The sequence below is a fragment of the Physeter macrocephalus genome, chromosome 9 (genome assembly GCF_002837175.3).
Source record: "Physeter macrocephalus isolate SW-GA chromosome 9, ASM283717v5, whole genome shotgun sequence".
NCBI classification, from domain to species: domain Eukaryota; kingdom Metazoa; phylum Chordata; class Mammalia; order Artiodactyla; family Physeteridae; genus Physeter; species Physeter macrocephalus.
The window spans coordinates 29,021,108-29,035,121 of record NC_041222.1 but is presented as its reverse complement, the minus strand read 5'-3'; the positions used below and the strand labels follow the sequence as shown (position 1 = coordinate 29,035,121).

At 45.4% G+C, this 14,014-nt stretch overlaps 1 protein-coding gene across 1 annotated transcript; it reads right to left on the bottom strand.

Moving 5' to 3' along the window:
- Positions 1-6: 6 nt before the first annotated feature.
- On the bottom strand, positions 7-13,999 carry MSMP (microseminoprotein, prostate associated). The gene is made up of 2 exons (XM_028493834.2): positions 699-13,999; positions 7-513 (listed from the first exon to the last, which is right to left on the bottom strand). The coding sequence occupies exons 1-2, from the start codon at positions 826-828 to the stop codon at positions 401-403; spliced, it is 243 nt and encodes an 80-aa protein (XP_028349635.1). The 5' UTR covers positions 829-13,999; the 3' UTR covers positions 7-400.
- Positions 14,000-14,014: the final 15 nt, after the last annotated feature.

The following is a 14,014-nucleotide window of genomic DNA, read 5'->3' as shown; positions in this document are numbered from 1 at the left end:
CAGCCAGCGGGGAAGTCGATAGGATGCTGGGACCTGGGGAACCAAAGGACGGGGAAGGAGTCAGGACAGTGAAGGTCCACCTTTATCCCTGCCTCGCATCCCCCCTCCCAGCGTTCCTCCCATATCTTCCCCCAGTGCCCCTGTCCACCCTAACCGAGCTCTTGCCTGCCATATATGGATTTTTTTCGTTTCATAGCAGGAATATTTTCCCTCCAGATCCACCCCCACTCCCCTTACTTTGTAGCCTGAAGCCTTCTCTCTCACATTTTTGTTGGTACCTTCAGGTTCGGCCAACTTCATACTGCTACTTTGTTCATTCTCACACCGCAGCAATCTAGTCATGCCCTGGCCATCTCAGTCACGCACATCAGAGCCATTCTCTCTGGCCCTCAGTGGTCACTCACGTGTCACAGCAGCCCACACCGACGGGATGCAGACAGGTGCAGTGGAAACAGTCCTTGCGGAGCCAAGACTCGCCCAGGGTGAAATATTTCCCTTCATGGTGGCAGGGCGCTAGGGAAGAGCAGGAAATGTTAGTGTGCTGGAGCGGAGGGAGTAAGTGCTGCCGCCCCCGCGTTTACCCACTCCTGTTTCCCAGCTCGGGGGATCTGGGTCTTCTGACACAGGGGCACCCCTGAGCCCCCTTCCTCCCAGTGCCCTCCACTCCTGTCCTTCCCTAAAGCCTCACCCAGCTTTACCTTGAGCTTGGAAGTAGCACTTGCTGTGGACTCCTGGGAGCTGGAGGAGCAGAGATATCACCAAGCAGGTGATCCCCCAGCCGCCCAGGGTCCCCTTAACCTGTCCAGCCCAGAGCATCCATAAGGCCATTTCTGCAGTACGGCCCTTTCGGACCGTTCCTGGCTTCTGTTCAGGCTACTCTGGTCTTGTCTCCTTGTCTCTTCTTTGTTTCTCTCCTCGAGTCTTAGTTTCTGTCTTTCTCCCCTGGGCTCCTGTCTCGTACCATCTCCGTGCCCTCTCACAGGCTTGGGGATGTTTATAAAGTGAGGACCCTGGCCCCCTGCTGAGTAGAGCTGGAAAAGCTGTAACTCTGTTTCCTGAGGTGAGGGCATGAAAACAAGAGGTCTAGCTTTAACAAGCTGTGAGAGCTGATTCATGCCCCACACAGCTAGGGGGAGGGAGGTGGCCATGGAAGGGGCACTGGACTGGGCACTTCCCCAGCAAGGAGGTGGGAGGGGTGGGGGCCCCCAGGTGGTCCCCAGAACTCTTCCCTGGCCTGGAGAGGAAGCATTCCACCATCTTCCCCCGCCCTGTAAAACACACACACACACACACACACACTCTCTCTCTCTCTCTCTCTCTCTCTCTCTCTCTCTCTCTCTCTCTGTCTCTCTCTCTGTCTCTCTCTCGCTCTGTCTCTCTCCCTCTCTCTCTCTCTCTCTCTCTCTCTCTCTCTCTCTCTCTGTCTCTCTCTCTGTCTCTCTCTCGCTCTGTCTCCCTCTCTCTCTGTCTCTCTCTCTCTCTCTCTCTCGCTCTGTCTCCCTCTCTCTCTCTCTCTCTCTCTCTCTCTCCAGGGGTGTGTACGCTGGGATCCCTGCCTGGACCGGAGGGAGGCATTTCCTGGGGATGGCTAATCCTGTGCCCCAGCCAAACCGAGGAGATGCAGTAGGGTGCGACAGCCAGAGGCTCCAGGAGAGTGAACAGGCACCTGGAGTGGAGAATGTTTCTCTCAGACCCTAGGGCAGGGTCTCCTTGCAGTATCCTAGAGATATGGCTGCCCCTCAGAGATTGGGGCTGGGGGGCAGGTGTCTCTTTTTTACAGGCATCCCAGAGATTATCCATTGTTCATCACCCCCAAACATACTGCAAATAAAGGTTCTCCCCATGTCTGGGGATGGTTCTTTCAAAGAACATCTCTAAATGCCCTAATGGTATGGGTCACGCCAGTTTCACAGAGATACCCCTCTTATCTCGTGTACATTATGAAATAAGAATTTAGGAACTTATCCTCTGACATCCTTTTTTGGGTTTCCTGCAAGTTCTGGAGAACCTAAAGATGGGTGATTAAGAGTATAGGTTAAAGAGTCAGACTCTGGATTTAGATCCTGATTCTACTTAAGAGCTGTGTGACATTGGGCAAGTTAGTTCACCTCTCTAAACCTGTTTCCTTATCTATAAACTGGGATAGCAATATTAACTCATAGGGTTGTCAAGAGGATGAAATGAGATAATGCGTGTAATGCTCCTAGTACTGTCCCTGGCACATAGCCCTCTGAAAAGAGTGACTACTGTGGCTGGTGCTAGACGTTCCTTTCTTTGAGTGATGGTGAGCAGCTCTGTGTGCACAGCTGAAGGCTTCTGCTGGGGCTGCTCTCTCCTGGCACAGACTTCTGCCCCTTTCACGCTTACGCTTCTTGTCATCCCCAACAACTTCAAAACCTGCCTCCAGCAACATTTTGCTTTTGGTCCGTGTATCCTTCAAATTCTAAATGTTTGCTTTGAGAAACAGTGTTGCTAATAAAGCCTACTTTTCCTAGGTCAGTATCCTCACTTCTACCCTGGGAAGAGGTATCCTTTTTCCATCCTTCCAGCTAACTTTAGGACTCCTGCTTTTTCTGGTAAGGATTCTGATCCACTTCTTCCCATCCCCACTCAAGTGAACTCTCAAGTTCTCCTTTCTGACCAGTCTAATGCTGGCCATCTCATTGGTACTAATTGCCCCAATCAAGCTGGATTTCTTTCACTTTTTCACACTTCAAAGACCCCTGTTCCAGCTATTCTCCTCCTACCCACAGGGCCGATCACTTTGGCATTTATTCTATTTTTCCTTGTAAGTCTTTAGTTCCATTTACCCCAAGACTCCCACTCCCTGCCACCCAGTGGTTCAGATCCAGCTACTTCTGGCTGACTTTTCTAGAGGGCTACCCTTCCTCTCACCTCCTCACCATTCAGAAACAGCTTCGCCAGTCCACCCCAAACTCCATATCTGTTTTCTTCCAAGAAGACAGCTTAAGTGGCTGGAGATGCGGACTGCAGTGCACCTTCACCCTAGTCAGGTCTGATATCCTTTCCATTTCAGAGGAGCAAGAGAAAAAAAGAAAACTCACAGAGGAGCAAGGTGCCCTGATGTAGGCTGGCGTGTGGGAGGCATGGCCTTGGACTGCTCTGGGCTGGAGCAGGTGGATTAGAAGGCCTGACTAATAGAAGGGCCCAGAAGTCTTGTCAGTGGTGTATAGCTCTGCTGGTGCCTTTGTGGGGCACCGGCTGACACCCTTGATGTTTGGACCATAGACTACCCTCTGCTCCTGCATCCTGGAGCCAAACCAATAGGGGGCGGACATGAGGGGGGAGCTAGGGAGCTTGAAGGTGGTGGTGGTGGTCATGCTGTAGGCAGGGGGGCCCCGATGGGGATTGGTGTGTGTGAGGTCATGGGACAGGAGAGGTGAGAGTTAGCCGCCTGTAATGAAGATGAGGTAGGCATATAGGGGCAGGAGTAGGGGGCTTCTGGAAAGAAAGGCTGGGGCGGAGCCAGGAGCCCTTTCCCAGACGTTGGGTGGGGGAGAGGGCGGCGGGGAGGTGTTGTTTGAACCCGCTTCTTGCACGCCTGCTGGTGTGCGCGCTCGCGTGTGCATCTGCCTAGCTTCTGGGGCCAGAGGCCACGCTTGTGGTTGCCGCGTGTGTTGGGGGCTGGGGGTTCTGTGGTCAGGGCTCAACTCCGCGATGCCAGTTGCTGGGGGGCGCGGCGGCTGGCTCTCGGGCCGGGAGGGGGCGGCTGGCGAGCGCTGCCCACGCGGGGACAGAAAAACATCCGCCGGAGGCTCGGCTGGGCGGCGCTCCAACAGCTCCGGGCAGGTGCGCGCGGGGAGGAAGTGAGCGCATTCCGACCCCCCAGCCGCTGGCCCTTCGGTGAGTCACCGCCGACCCCCCCGCCGGATAGGATAGGAAGGACTGGCAGCGGCGGCGGGGAGGTTTGGGGGCTGTAGCCCCGAGGGGCCGCTGGGCTGGCGTGGGGAGCCCGGGGAGGGTCGTGGAAGCGCCCGAGAGAGTTGGGGGGAGGGCCCCGAGGGGTCCGGGTCTGGGTTTCGCCCAGGCACGAAGCACCTAACAGACACCCACCGACCCGCAGAGCTTGTGACTGCCCGGGGAGGCGGGCGAGTCCCCGGGGGAACACTGGAGCCGAGGGAGAGGGGCCCCGGGGCAACACCGAGAGAGTCGGGGAGGAGAGACCCGGAAAGGGCCGGGAGGAATGCGGGGCTACGGAGCGAGAGCGCTGTTGGCTGGAGTGCTGGATAAGCCTGGGCCAGCCAGAGCCTTAGATGGAAGGAGACTTCCACCCAGGCGGGAAAGGGGAAATGGCCACCCCCCCAGAGATCAGGTCCGTCCAGAGGCCGGTGCGCTCCGAGAGTGAGAGATAGGGAGTAGCGGGAGTTAGGGCTCTTTGGGTACAGTTGTGGCGAGGTCACTAAAGGCTTTGAATGCCGAGATGAGGAATTCGGATTGGCCTCGCAGGCAGAAACGATGGACTCTAAGCAGTAGGGAGGAGCTTAAACGCAAGGTTATCTGTGTCTAGCACTACTGCCGCCTTCAGTCTTTGCCAAAAGATTAGGCATTGATCCTCTAATTTCTATGGTCATTTAACATTGCATGACTGCATTTATCAAGCAATTTAAGTAATTTCGTTGAATTTTTAAAAATAGAAAAGTTGAAGAATCTGATTCAGTATTTGATTTAAAACCCCAAAGTGAGGCTACCAAGATTAGTTATATGGCATCGAGTCTTTTCCTTTGTCTTGCTTTTGTGCCATTTTCCCCTCACTGATGTGTGGGAGTTCTTGTGTTGTTAATGCTTCAGTTCTATGTCAGTAGCATAGCAGTTCTAGTTTTCCTCTCCCTCATCTTATGGTCTTTACTTTTAACCTTAACTTTTGTGTGTGCAGCCCTTTAACTTGCACTATGTATCCTAAATCCAGTAAAACATTTCATTGGGCTACAGTATAGAAAGATAAGTAACTCAGCTTTACCATAGATGTTAGGTTACTTATTGTCTTCTGTGGACATGTATGTAACTGTATAAAGTTTCTATATTTACCCTGTGGCTGATAGAGAGATACAGCTAAAGTTGTTATTCAGGATAGTATTTCTATAAACAGAGCAATTTATTAGTCTTGTTTCTCTTCTAAAATCAACTCTACAGTGTCAGAAACTGACACTAATTCTATCATGATCTTTTAAATTGATGTTATCTTGGGCCAAAGGCAATTGCAAGGATTAGGATTGTTATAATTTATTTTAAAGATCCTTAAATTCTAGTTACCTTTGGCCCCAAGCAAGAAAATCTGGGTCAGTTAATTTTTTAGAAAGAATGTAATTTCCCACTCTGGGCCCTGTTGTTTTCTCCTGTGGTGTTTCAGCCCCAGCCCTACCTTATTCCTAGTGGCCTTTGCCTTCATTCCTTCTTTGCTCTGCTGGGCATCTTTAGAGGAAAACTTCACACCAGCTTCCTCTACCATAAATTCTCTCCCTCCCCTCAACTCTACACTTCTCTTTGCCAACATACACCACTGCTTCTTCATTGATTTTGTTTTTTTTAAGCCTACAGCCCTTTCTGGCTCTTCTCCATCTTAAACTCTCTTATGTTGAAATCTCTTTTTCTTCCTTTCTCTTTGGTAAGACCCCGGATTTTTAAAAGGTTAGGCATTATTTATTCTGCATGATCCACTTCTGTCTTCCTTCCTCTTCTATCACTTTTTTCTTATTCTGGACTCTTTGTACACTCTATTATGCTTACTTTCAGCAAGGCTTCAACCTTCTCCTCGTGATTAAACATTCTTCCTCTATATACAGCACAAGATGCTTATGCTTCCATTCTGTTTCCTACAAGAAAAAAAAGTCGCCAAATTCACATCTACTTCAGTCTCGCCTTCCAACATTTTGCATACAGAGTCATGACGTGGCTATTATTGTAAAGTCCATTGAGTGACCACTTAAGCTTGGTGTCGTGCTAGGCACTGTATAGTGCATTTCAGAATCCTGGTGCCAGATTCCTAAATGCTTACCAGTAATGGATATTATCTCATGTGTGTGCATGAATGTTCTCATATATGTACACACACCAAAGTACACAGATAATAGAACCATAAGTCAGTAAATGACTATGTGTATTCAGTATATTACATTATAATCAAGCCAAATACATTTTGGGGTGGAAGATGAGGTTGAGTAAATTCATAGCTAGGATAGAAGGTTAAGAGACAGTATCCTTTGGCATTCTGTATTCAGACGAGAAGGAGAGGAGAGAGTCTTGCCTGTGGAGATCAAGAGACTGTTTGAAGGTGGCTGAGTTTCAGGAGTTAAGAGAGATGACTTGTAAGGCTGTGGTGAAAGGCAGGAGGATGGGATGAAGGGGCCAGAGTCCCAAGAACAGGCAGTTGCTGTACCCAAACAGCTCATATTCTCTCTGGCAGAGAATATAAAAGATTCTTTGGTTGTGGTACTGGTTTCAACTATAGTCAGGTTTCTCTTGATGACCTGTATTGAAGTTTTCCGGCCTTGTCTCTGCACCATTAGAACCATTCTTACCAATTTTTTCTTTTTAATTTTTTTCTGCTTATAAATCGGTACATAAATGATAGCCCCACCACTAATAATTAACCCCCAGCTAACCATCACTAATTCTGACGAAGTTACTTATCTACATATATGCTTTAATTTTGCCTGCCTGCCCCACAGTCTACTTGTGGTAGTAGTGACTTTTAAAATGCCATTTATGACTCTCACTTTTATCTCATTTTATAAATTGCCCTTTTCTTAAAATTATAGACTCAAAACTAGATGCTGAGAAGGCATCTAGTTCTTTGTTATCTCTGAAATATGACCAAGGAGGTCTTTGCTTAACTGTCTCTACTGAATGCAGTGGATTACTGCCACCTGTGGTGAAGGTGGCCCATTCTATTGTCATCTAGCTTTAGGTACTAGAGGGTTGTTCAGCTAAGTCTGCCTTGCTATAGCATCTCATTTTTTCCCCCGCAGTTCTGCTCTGTGAAACATATGGGAAGAGTCTACTTGTTTTTCAATGTGGCAGCTCTTTAAAGATTTGAAAGTGTTTGTATTTTGTTAGCTATTTATCTAAGCTTTTTTCTTTACTCCAACACTGTTCAATAGAACTTACTATGATGATGGAAATGTTCTCTGCCTGTCCTGTCTAAACAGTAGCCACTAGCCACATGTGGCTATTGAGCACTTGAAATGTGGCTAGTGTGACTGAGGAATGGAATTTTAAATTTTAGTTAATTTAAATTTAAATAGCTGAATGAGGTGAGTGAGTCTTGTGTCAGCATAGCTCTAAACTCTGGGAGTTAGTACACTGTCACATGGCTGTCTTTTGGCTGCTCCAGAAATCTTATGGTCACCTCAGACCTGGTAAACACATATGTAACTGGGCTCTTGATCTGTCTGGAGGCCAGTCTTACATGTTGTCACAACTAGAAAAAAACACAAATCCAACCCCCAAAGCCCTGATGAGTAATGTCAGTTTTTGTTGGAAGTTTCTTAGAAGGGGTAGAAGATGAAAGTTATATCTCATCTCCCATATCTCAAAAGCAACACTTTAAAAAAATCGCTCATTTAATCTCTCTCCCTGAGAGTCCCTAAAGTCCCTCTCCCTTCTCTTCCCTTCCTTCTCAGAAACATCTTTCCCCCTCTTCCTTGAGCCTTCCTCGTCCGTGCTCTTTGAGCACACCTCTGCCCCCTTCCCCTTGGAGAAGGGTTCTTGGGTGTGCTCCTCTTCCTCCAACTCCCCTTAGGGAGAGGTAATTCTTATGCCCTAGGCTTGACCTTCCTGGAGCATAACTGCTGCATTACCCGCATTTTTTCCCTGCAAGTCTTCCTGGTGCTTCAGCTTTGCTTCCGCTCTTGGCCCCACGATGCCAACACAAATAGGGAGGCCTCAGGTTACTAGGACAACCAGGGCACAGGAAACCGTAAAGGCTCAGCACTCCCACAGGCATCACAGACTGGCTGTGCCAGCTCGCTTTCTCCTTAGGGACTTAGTCACACTTCCTAATCCCCATCCCCAAATTACCCAGATTGGAGGATACCCAGGCCTAAGCCACAGACCCCTGATTTTGCAGACCTGGTGGTGGAATATGGAATGGGTGGGATGAGGAATGGTGAATGAAGCTTTCTTACTAACACTGATATTGCAAGTCACCTTGGTGATAATTAACTTTTGTACCAGTGAGAATTACATTCCCCTGAGAGCTGATGAGAGTATAAGCTTTATTTATGTTATTTATCCTTGCTACATTGGACCTTGAGTCTTGGATCTTTTTGGATCCCTGAGTAGATGTTTTCACAGTTTGCTTTGGGTTAAAAGATTTAGCAATCTACTTCTGATACACTGGCACCAGCTAACGTTTAGTAAGAAAATAATGGTTACCAGATAATGAATTTAGGTTCTATTTACACTTTATTATAAAGCCAGTCATTTGTTTCAAGGAAGACCATCTGATTTGTTTAAGTCTTTAAAGCTGTGAATAAGTACAGATCTACTTGTACTTAGATGCTCAGAGAATGTTGAATTGATCCAAAACTGGAGCAGGCCACTTCTGTGGAACATTCCTGGTAGGCCAGAGCAAGAGAGAATAAGGGGGGATAAGGTAGACTTGAGAGCTCTTCTCAAACAATTGCAGGACTGTCTTGTGGAAGAGGGGTTAGATTTACTTGGTTTAGCTTCACAAGGTGGAATAAGGACCTTTATTTCAGATGGCAGTGATAGCGGACAGTTTTGACTTAATAAGGAAGAACAGTTGAATAGTTAGAGGACCTCAAGTTGGAATGAGCTGAATTGTTAGGCAGTGAATTATTTGTGACTGTATTGTTTATATAGAGGTCACATTACCATTTGCAGAAGCACTGGATGAGATTTTGGACATTTAATTGGATTTGACCTGTAAAGAGAAACAGGCAGATTTATCAGAAGTCAGTTCACCCTTTCTAATATGATTCTGTGGCAACTATTGTGGTCAGTATGATTTTCCTAGACACTTCTGCCAAGTTTACCCACCTGAGTCACTGAATATTAGATTTGGTAGTAGAGTGTTTAGAGAATTCTCTAATGCTGTGCACTAGTCCTCTGTTGATTTCCTCAGGAATGCCTCAGAGGTGGCTGAGAGGTGTAATGAAGGAGAGCTGGGGCTCTGAGCCCTTTACCTATGCGGGGAGTGGGGGTTCTGCTGGAAAAAAACCCCAAAACTTAAAGGCCCAGTTTAAGATATTCCAGTTTCTTCACCTTATTGACAGGGAAAAAGATATGGAGCAGGGACGTGTCTTACCAAATGTCACACAGCTAATAAATTTCAGAGCTGGAATTCAAATCTAATCTTCTAATTCCAATCATTTGTTTCTTCCACTCTACTAGTCTACCTTATTATAATTCAGGAAAAGTTTCTCTCTATTTTTCTGACCACCGCAGTAATCCAGAATTTTATTTCTTCAGATCTACTCTTCTCTATTAGCCACTGAGCTAGTCTCCCTGCTGTCCAATCTCTCCTTCTTCTTGTCTATATTATCTTCACTGTTGCCAAGTTACTCTTCACGAAACATTGTCTTCATCATGAGATTTCCCTGCTCAAGGACCTTTATGTCGCCTGTGAGAACTTTACAGCCTGGCACATAGTTAGCATTCCTTAGGATCCTTGTTCAGCCAGCTGAACTTGAGCCCATTCTCTTATGGGCTGTGTAATAGTGAGATTAACCAAGTCCCACCCTACCGCTAGACTCCAACTTTGGTAGAATTTTTATGTACATTTTTAATCAGGGATGATGATAAGATACAAAAGAAATAGAAGATCACAGCTAATAAAAAGCAAGTTGTATAACAATACGTATAATATAATCCAATTTATATGACACATGCATGTTTTAAAAACAAAAATGAGATAAAAAACACACCAAACTGGTGACAGACGTTAACTCTGATGAGGGGGATTAAGAAAAGTTGAGGAGTAGGGGAGGAAGGTGGGAACTTAAAATATGTATTTCTCCACTGAGGAAAGCCTCACAGGGTGGAAGGGAAACCTAAGGAACCAGGCTTGGAACTGACCAAGAGAAAGAACTGCTTAGTTGTCTTGCCTGGCTCCACTGCAAGCCATTTCTTTGCCTCTTGCATCACTCTTTGAAAGAAATAAAAGTTGCATGAGATTATTTGATTGGTCAAGGGCCATCTATGGCCCTATCAGGATATAGAGAGAAAGGATCTGGGGGAAGCACCCCCTAGGGAAGCTCCTTGGTTTCTGTCGAGGGAGAGCAAACATTTGATTTTACTCTCCCAACAAGGCTGTACACAGAGCTGGAGAGTCAGTTGCCTGAAAGGACATCAGAGTAGTCTTAGGATGCTGAGGGCTAGAAATGACAAATGTCCATTGACTTCATCACCCCTCCCCCACCTATCTGCATCTGCATCCTAGGCCTACCTTTTCTTTTGGCTCAACTAAGCCCTCTGGTGTGGTTTGTTTGTTTGTTTGTTTGTTTTAAGATGGAAGCATTTACCTCTCAATTATGTATTGAAGATTTTTTGGCCACGCCTCACAGCCTGTGGGATCTTAGTTCCCCAGCCAGTGATCGAACCCATGCCCCCCAGCTGTGGAAGTCTTAACCACTGGACCGCTAGGGAAGTCCCTCTGGTGTGGTTTTAACCTTTACTAGAGAATGAGGGGCAGTGAGTTAAGGGGATGGGGCAGAGGAGAAGGGTAAGGTAGGGCAGGTAGAGAGGGCAGTTAGCAGGTTTTACTTTGCTTTCTCCCCTTCCTGTGCTTGCACAGAAAGCCTTTTCAGTGACTGACAGTTAAAAAAATGATCATAATAAACATTTGTGAGTCCAGTTACAAATAAAAACCTTATCCCTCTGGCTGTTCTAACAACCTGCTCCTCTGATGGAGGAGCCATTCTTCCCCTGTGTCATGTAGACTGTGGCCAGGGAGGCATTCCTGTCCCTCTCCCGTGTATGTGTCCCTGCCAGCACACACACCAGATGACTGTCTGCCGTATTTGGAAGGTCCAGACCCCAATCAGAGTATGTGCCAAAAGTATTTTGTTTTCTTACGGTGGGGATTCTTCACTTTTGAAGCATTAACCTTCTGATAAAAAATACCTTTCTTCACCTCTTAACATAGCTTAGGCCTGACTTTTTGGAAATTAACTTGAGTTAATCACAAGAGGGTGTGCAAATTCACACTCTAACTTCTGTGAATTGTAAAGCAAATTCCCTGACCTACTCTATTTCTGCTGGTCTGAGAATCCATTCCTCTGGTATGTTTCAGAAGGCTGATGGATCAAGGATCATCTTATACCACAATGGACTGATTAACCTCTGTAATGACTTATTGGCCAGCTACCATTGATAACAGAAAAAGACTTATATAGCTCCTTAACTGTTGCAGAATAATTATTTTTTTCAACGTTATTGAAATGACAAGACGATGCACACATTTTATTTATTTAAAAAGTTTTTTAAAATATTTTATTTTATTTTTGGCTGCATTTGGTCTCCGTTGCTGCATGTGGGCTTTCTCTAGTTGTGGCGAGCAGGGGCTACTCTTCGTTGTGGTGCATGGGCTTCTCATTGCAGTGGCTTCTTTTGTTGTGAAGCACGGGCTCTAGGTGCCCCGGCTTCAGTAGTTGTGGCACATGGGCTCAATAGTTGTAGCTCACGGGCTCTAGAGCACAGGCTTAGTAGTTGTGACGCATGGGCTCAGTTGCTCCGTGGCATGTGGGATCTTCCTGGACCAGGGCTTGAACCTATCTCCTGCATTGGCAGGCAGATTCTTAACTGCTGCGCCACCAGGGAAGTCCAATGCACACATTTTAAATGTGTAATCACTGAGTTTTGACAGATGTTTATACCCGTGTAATCATCTCTGCAGTCAATATGTAGAACATTTCTCTCACCCTCCCCAAATTCTCCTGTTGCCCACCCCACCCCAGACATCCACTGATCAGATTTCACCGTAGATGTTTTGCCTACTGTAGAGCTTCGTGTAAATGGAATCATACGGTATGTATCCTGTGTATGGCTTCTTTAATTCAGCATTACGTTTTTGCTATCCATCCATGGTTTTGTGTATACCAATAGTTCATCCCTTTATTGCTGAGTAGTATTTCATTGTTGGATATACCACAATTAGTATATCCATTCACCTGGTGATGGACATTTAAGTTATTTTCCACTTCGAGCTGTGAACGTTCATATACAAGTCTTTGAGGATATGTACACGTTTCTTGGATAAATACCTTGGAGTGAAATCTTAGGTCCTGTGGTAAGTGAATGGTTTTAACTTGATGAAGAAAAAACTGCCAAACTTTTCCAAAGTGGCTGTTCAATTTTACATTTACCAGCATTGTGTGAAAATTCCAGTGTTCTGCATCTCCATCAGCACTTGGTATTGTCAGTTAAAAAAAAAAAATCATCATTCTAGTAGCTGTGTAGTGATATCTCATTGTGGTTTTAGTTTGCATTTTCTCAGCGATTAATGATACTGAACATCTTTTCATGTGCTTAGTTGCCACCTGTATCTTATATCTGGTGAAGTCTTTTTAAATCTTTTGCGCATTTAAAGAATTAGAGTGTTTGGCTTCTTGTTATTGCATTGTAAGAGTTCTTTATATATTCTTTTCATTATAAAGGTTTTAAAATATTCTGGATACAAGTCCTTTGTGAGTATATGAATTGAAAATATTTCCTCACATTCAGTGGCTTGCATTTTTATTTTCTCTACGGTGTCTTTGGAAGAGCAGAAGTATTAAATTTTGGTGAAGGTGTAACTTCATACTTTTTTCTTGTCTAGTTAGTCCTTTTTGTGCCCTGCATAAGAAATCAAAGTCACAAAGATTTTCTCTTGTGTTTTCCTCTATATCCAGAAGTTTTATAGTTTTGACTTTCACATTTAGGTCTATTTATGTTTATGATCCATTTTGGTCACTTCCTTAACTTTGTCCTCACTGCACAACAGATGCAGTAGGAAAGGGGGAATCTAAAATAAAGATGATTACCTCTCTCAAAAACAGATATATTGTAGAACAAAATATTAAACTTTTCTTCGGTGTATTGTTGTCTTCATCTAATACTATGTATTAACTCTTCATTAGTAAAATATGTATCATCAACTACTGTGAGTCAGGCACTGGAGATACAACAGTGAACACACTACACACTGTCCTTGCTCTGTGGAGTTTACATGTTAAGGGGACAGGTTGGGTTTTAGTGAGCATCCATTGTATGCATGGCAAAGTCAAGAAGATGTTACTGCCTCTATCTGTGATTCCTCCATTGAAGGAAGTATTTCAGATCCTTGGCAATCTGCTTAATCTTATTGTATGATAGAGCAGGAACCTCTTTCCACAAAGGGTCACTAATCTGTAGAGAAAAGGGAATCTTGGGCTGCATATAGCCCGCTATAATGCAGTAGGGGAAGTGGTGTAGCAGTACAGGATGGAAAATGGTAATAAATGGTCTCATGCTCCTGTTACTGATGAGGTATAGTGACTGGACTTAATGCTGTCTTCCTTGGTTTAAGCTAAGCATTTTGTTTTTGTCTCTAATCCTATTTTTGATGTCTTTTTGCCAAAAAGAGCTGATTGTATCTTCAGAGAACTCTTCCATCTCTTTCCTGATAGCCAGAATGCCAGATATCTTCTATAACTAACCATTCGTATGTTCTTTAAAACCAGTCATAATTTATTTGTGTTAAATATACCACCATTGTTCAAGCCACCTCAAGTGTAAGTAATAAGTGCCATTTACTATTAACATTTATAAACTAGTACTAATATTAGATAACCAGATAATAAGTGATGTTAATTCAGAGTAGGATGAGATCACTGTGGCCTATGTTGACCTTTAAAGAAGAAATAAAGCTTGAGAAGCTTCCCTGGTGGCGCAGTGGTTGAGAGTCCGCCTGCTGATGCAGGGGATACGGGTTCGTGCCCCGGTCTGGGAGGATCCCACATGCCGCGGAGCGGCTGGGCCCGTGAGCCATGGCCGCTGAGCCTGCGCGTCCGGG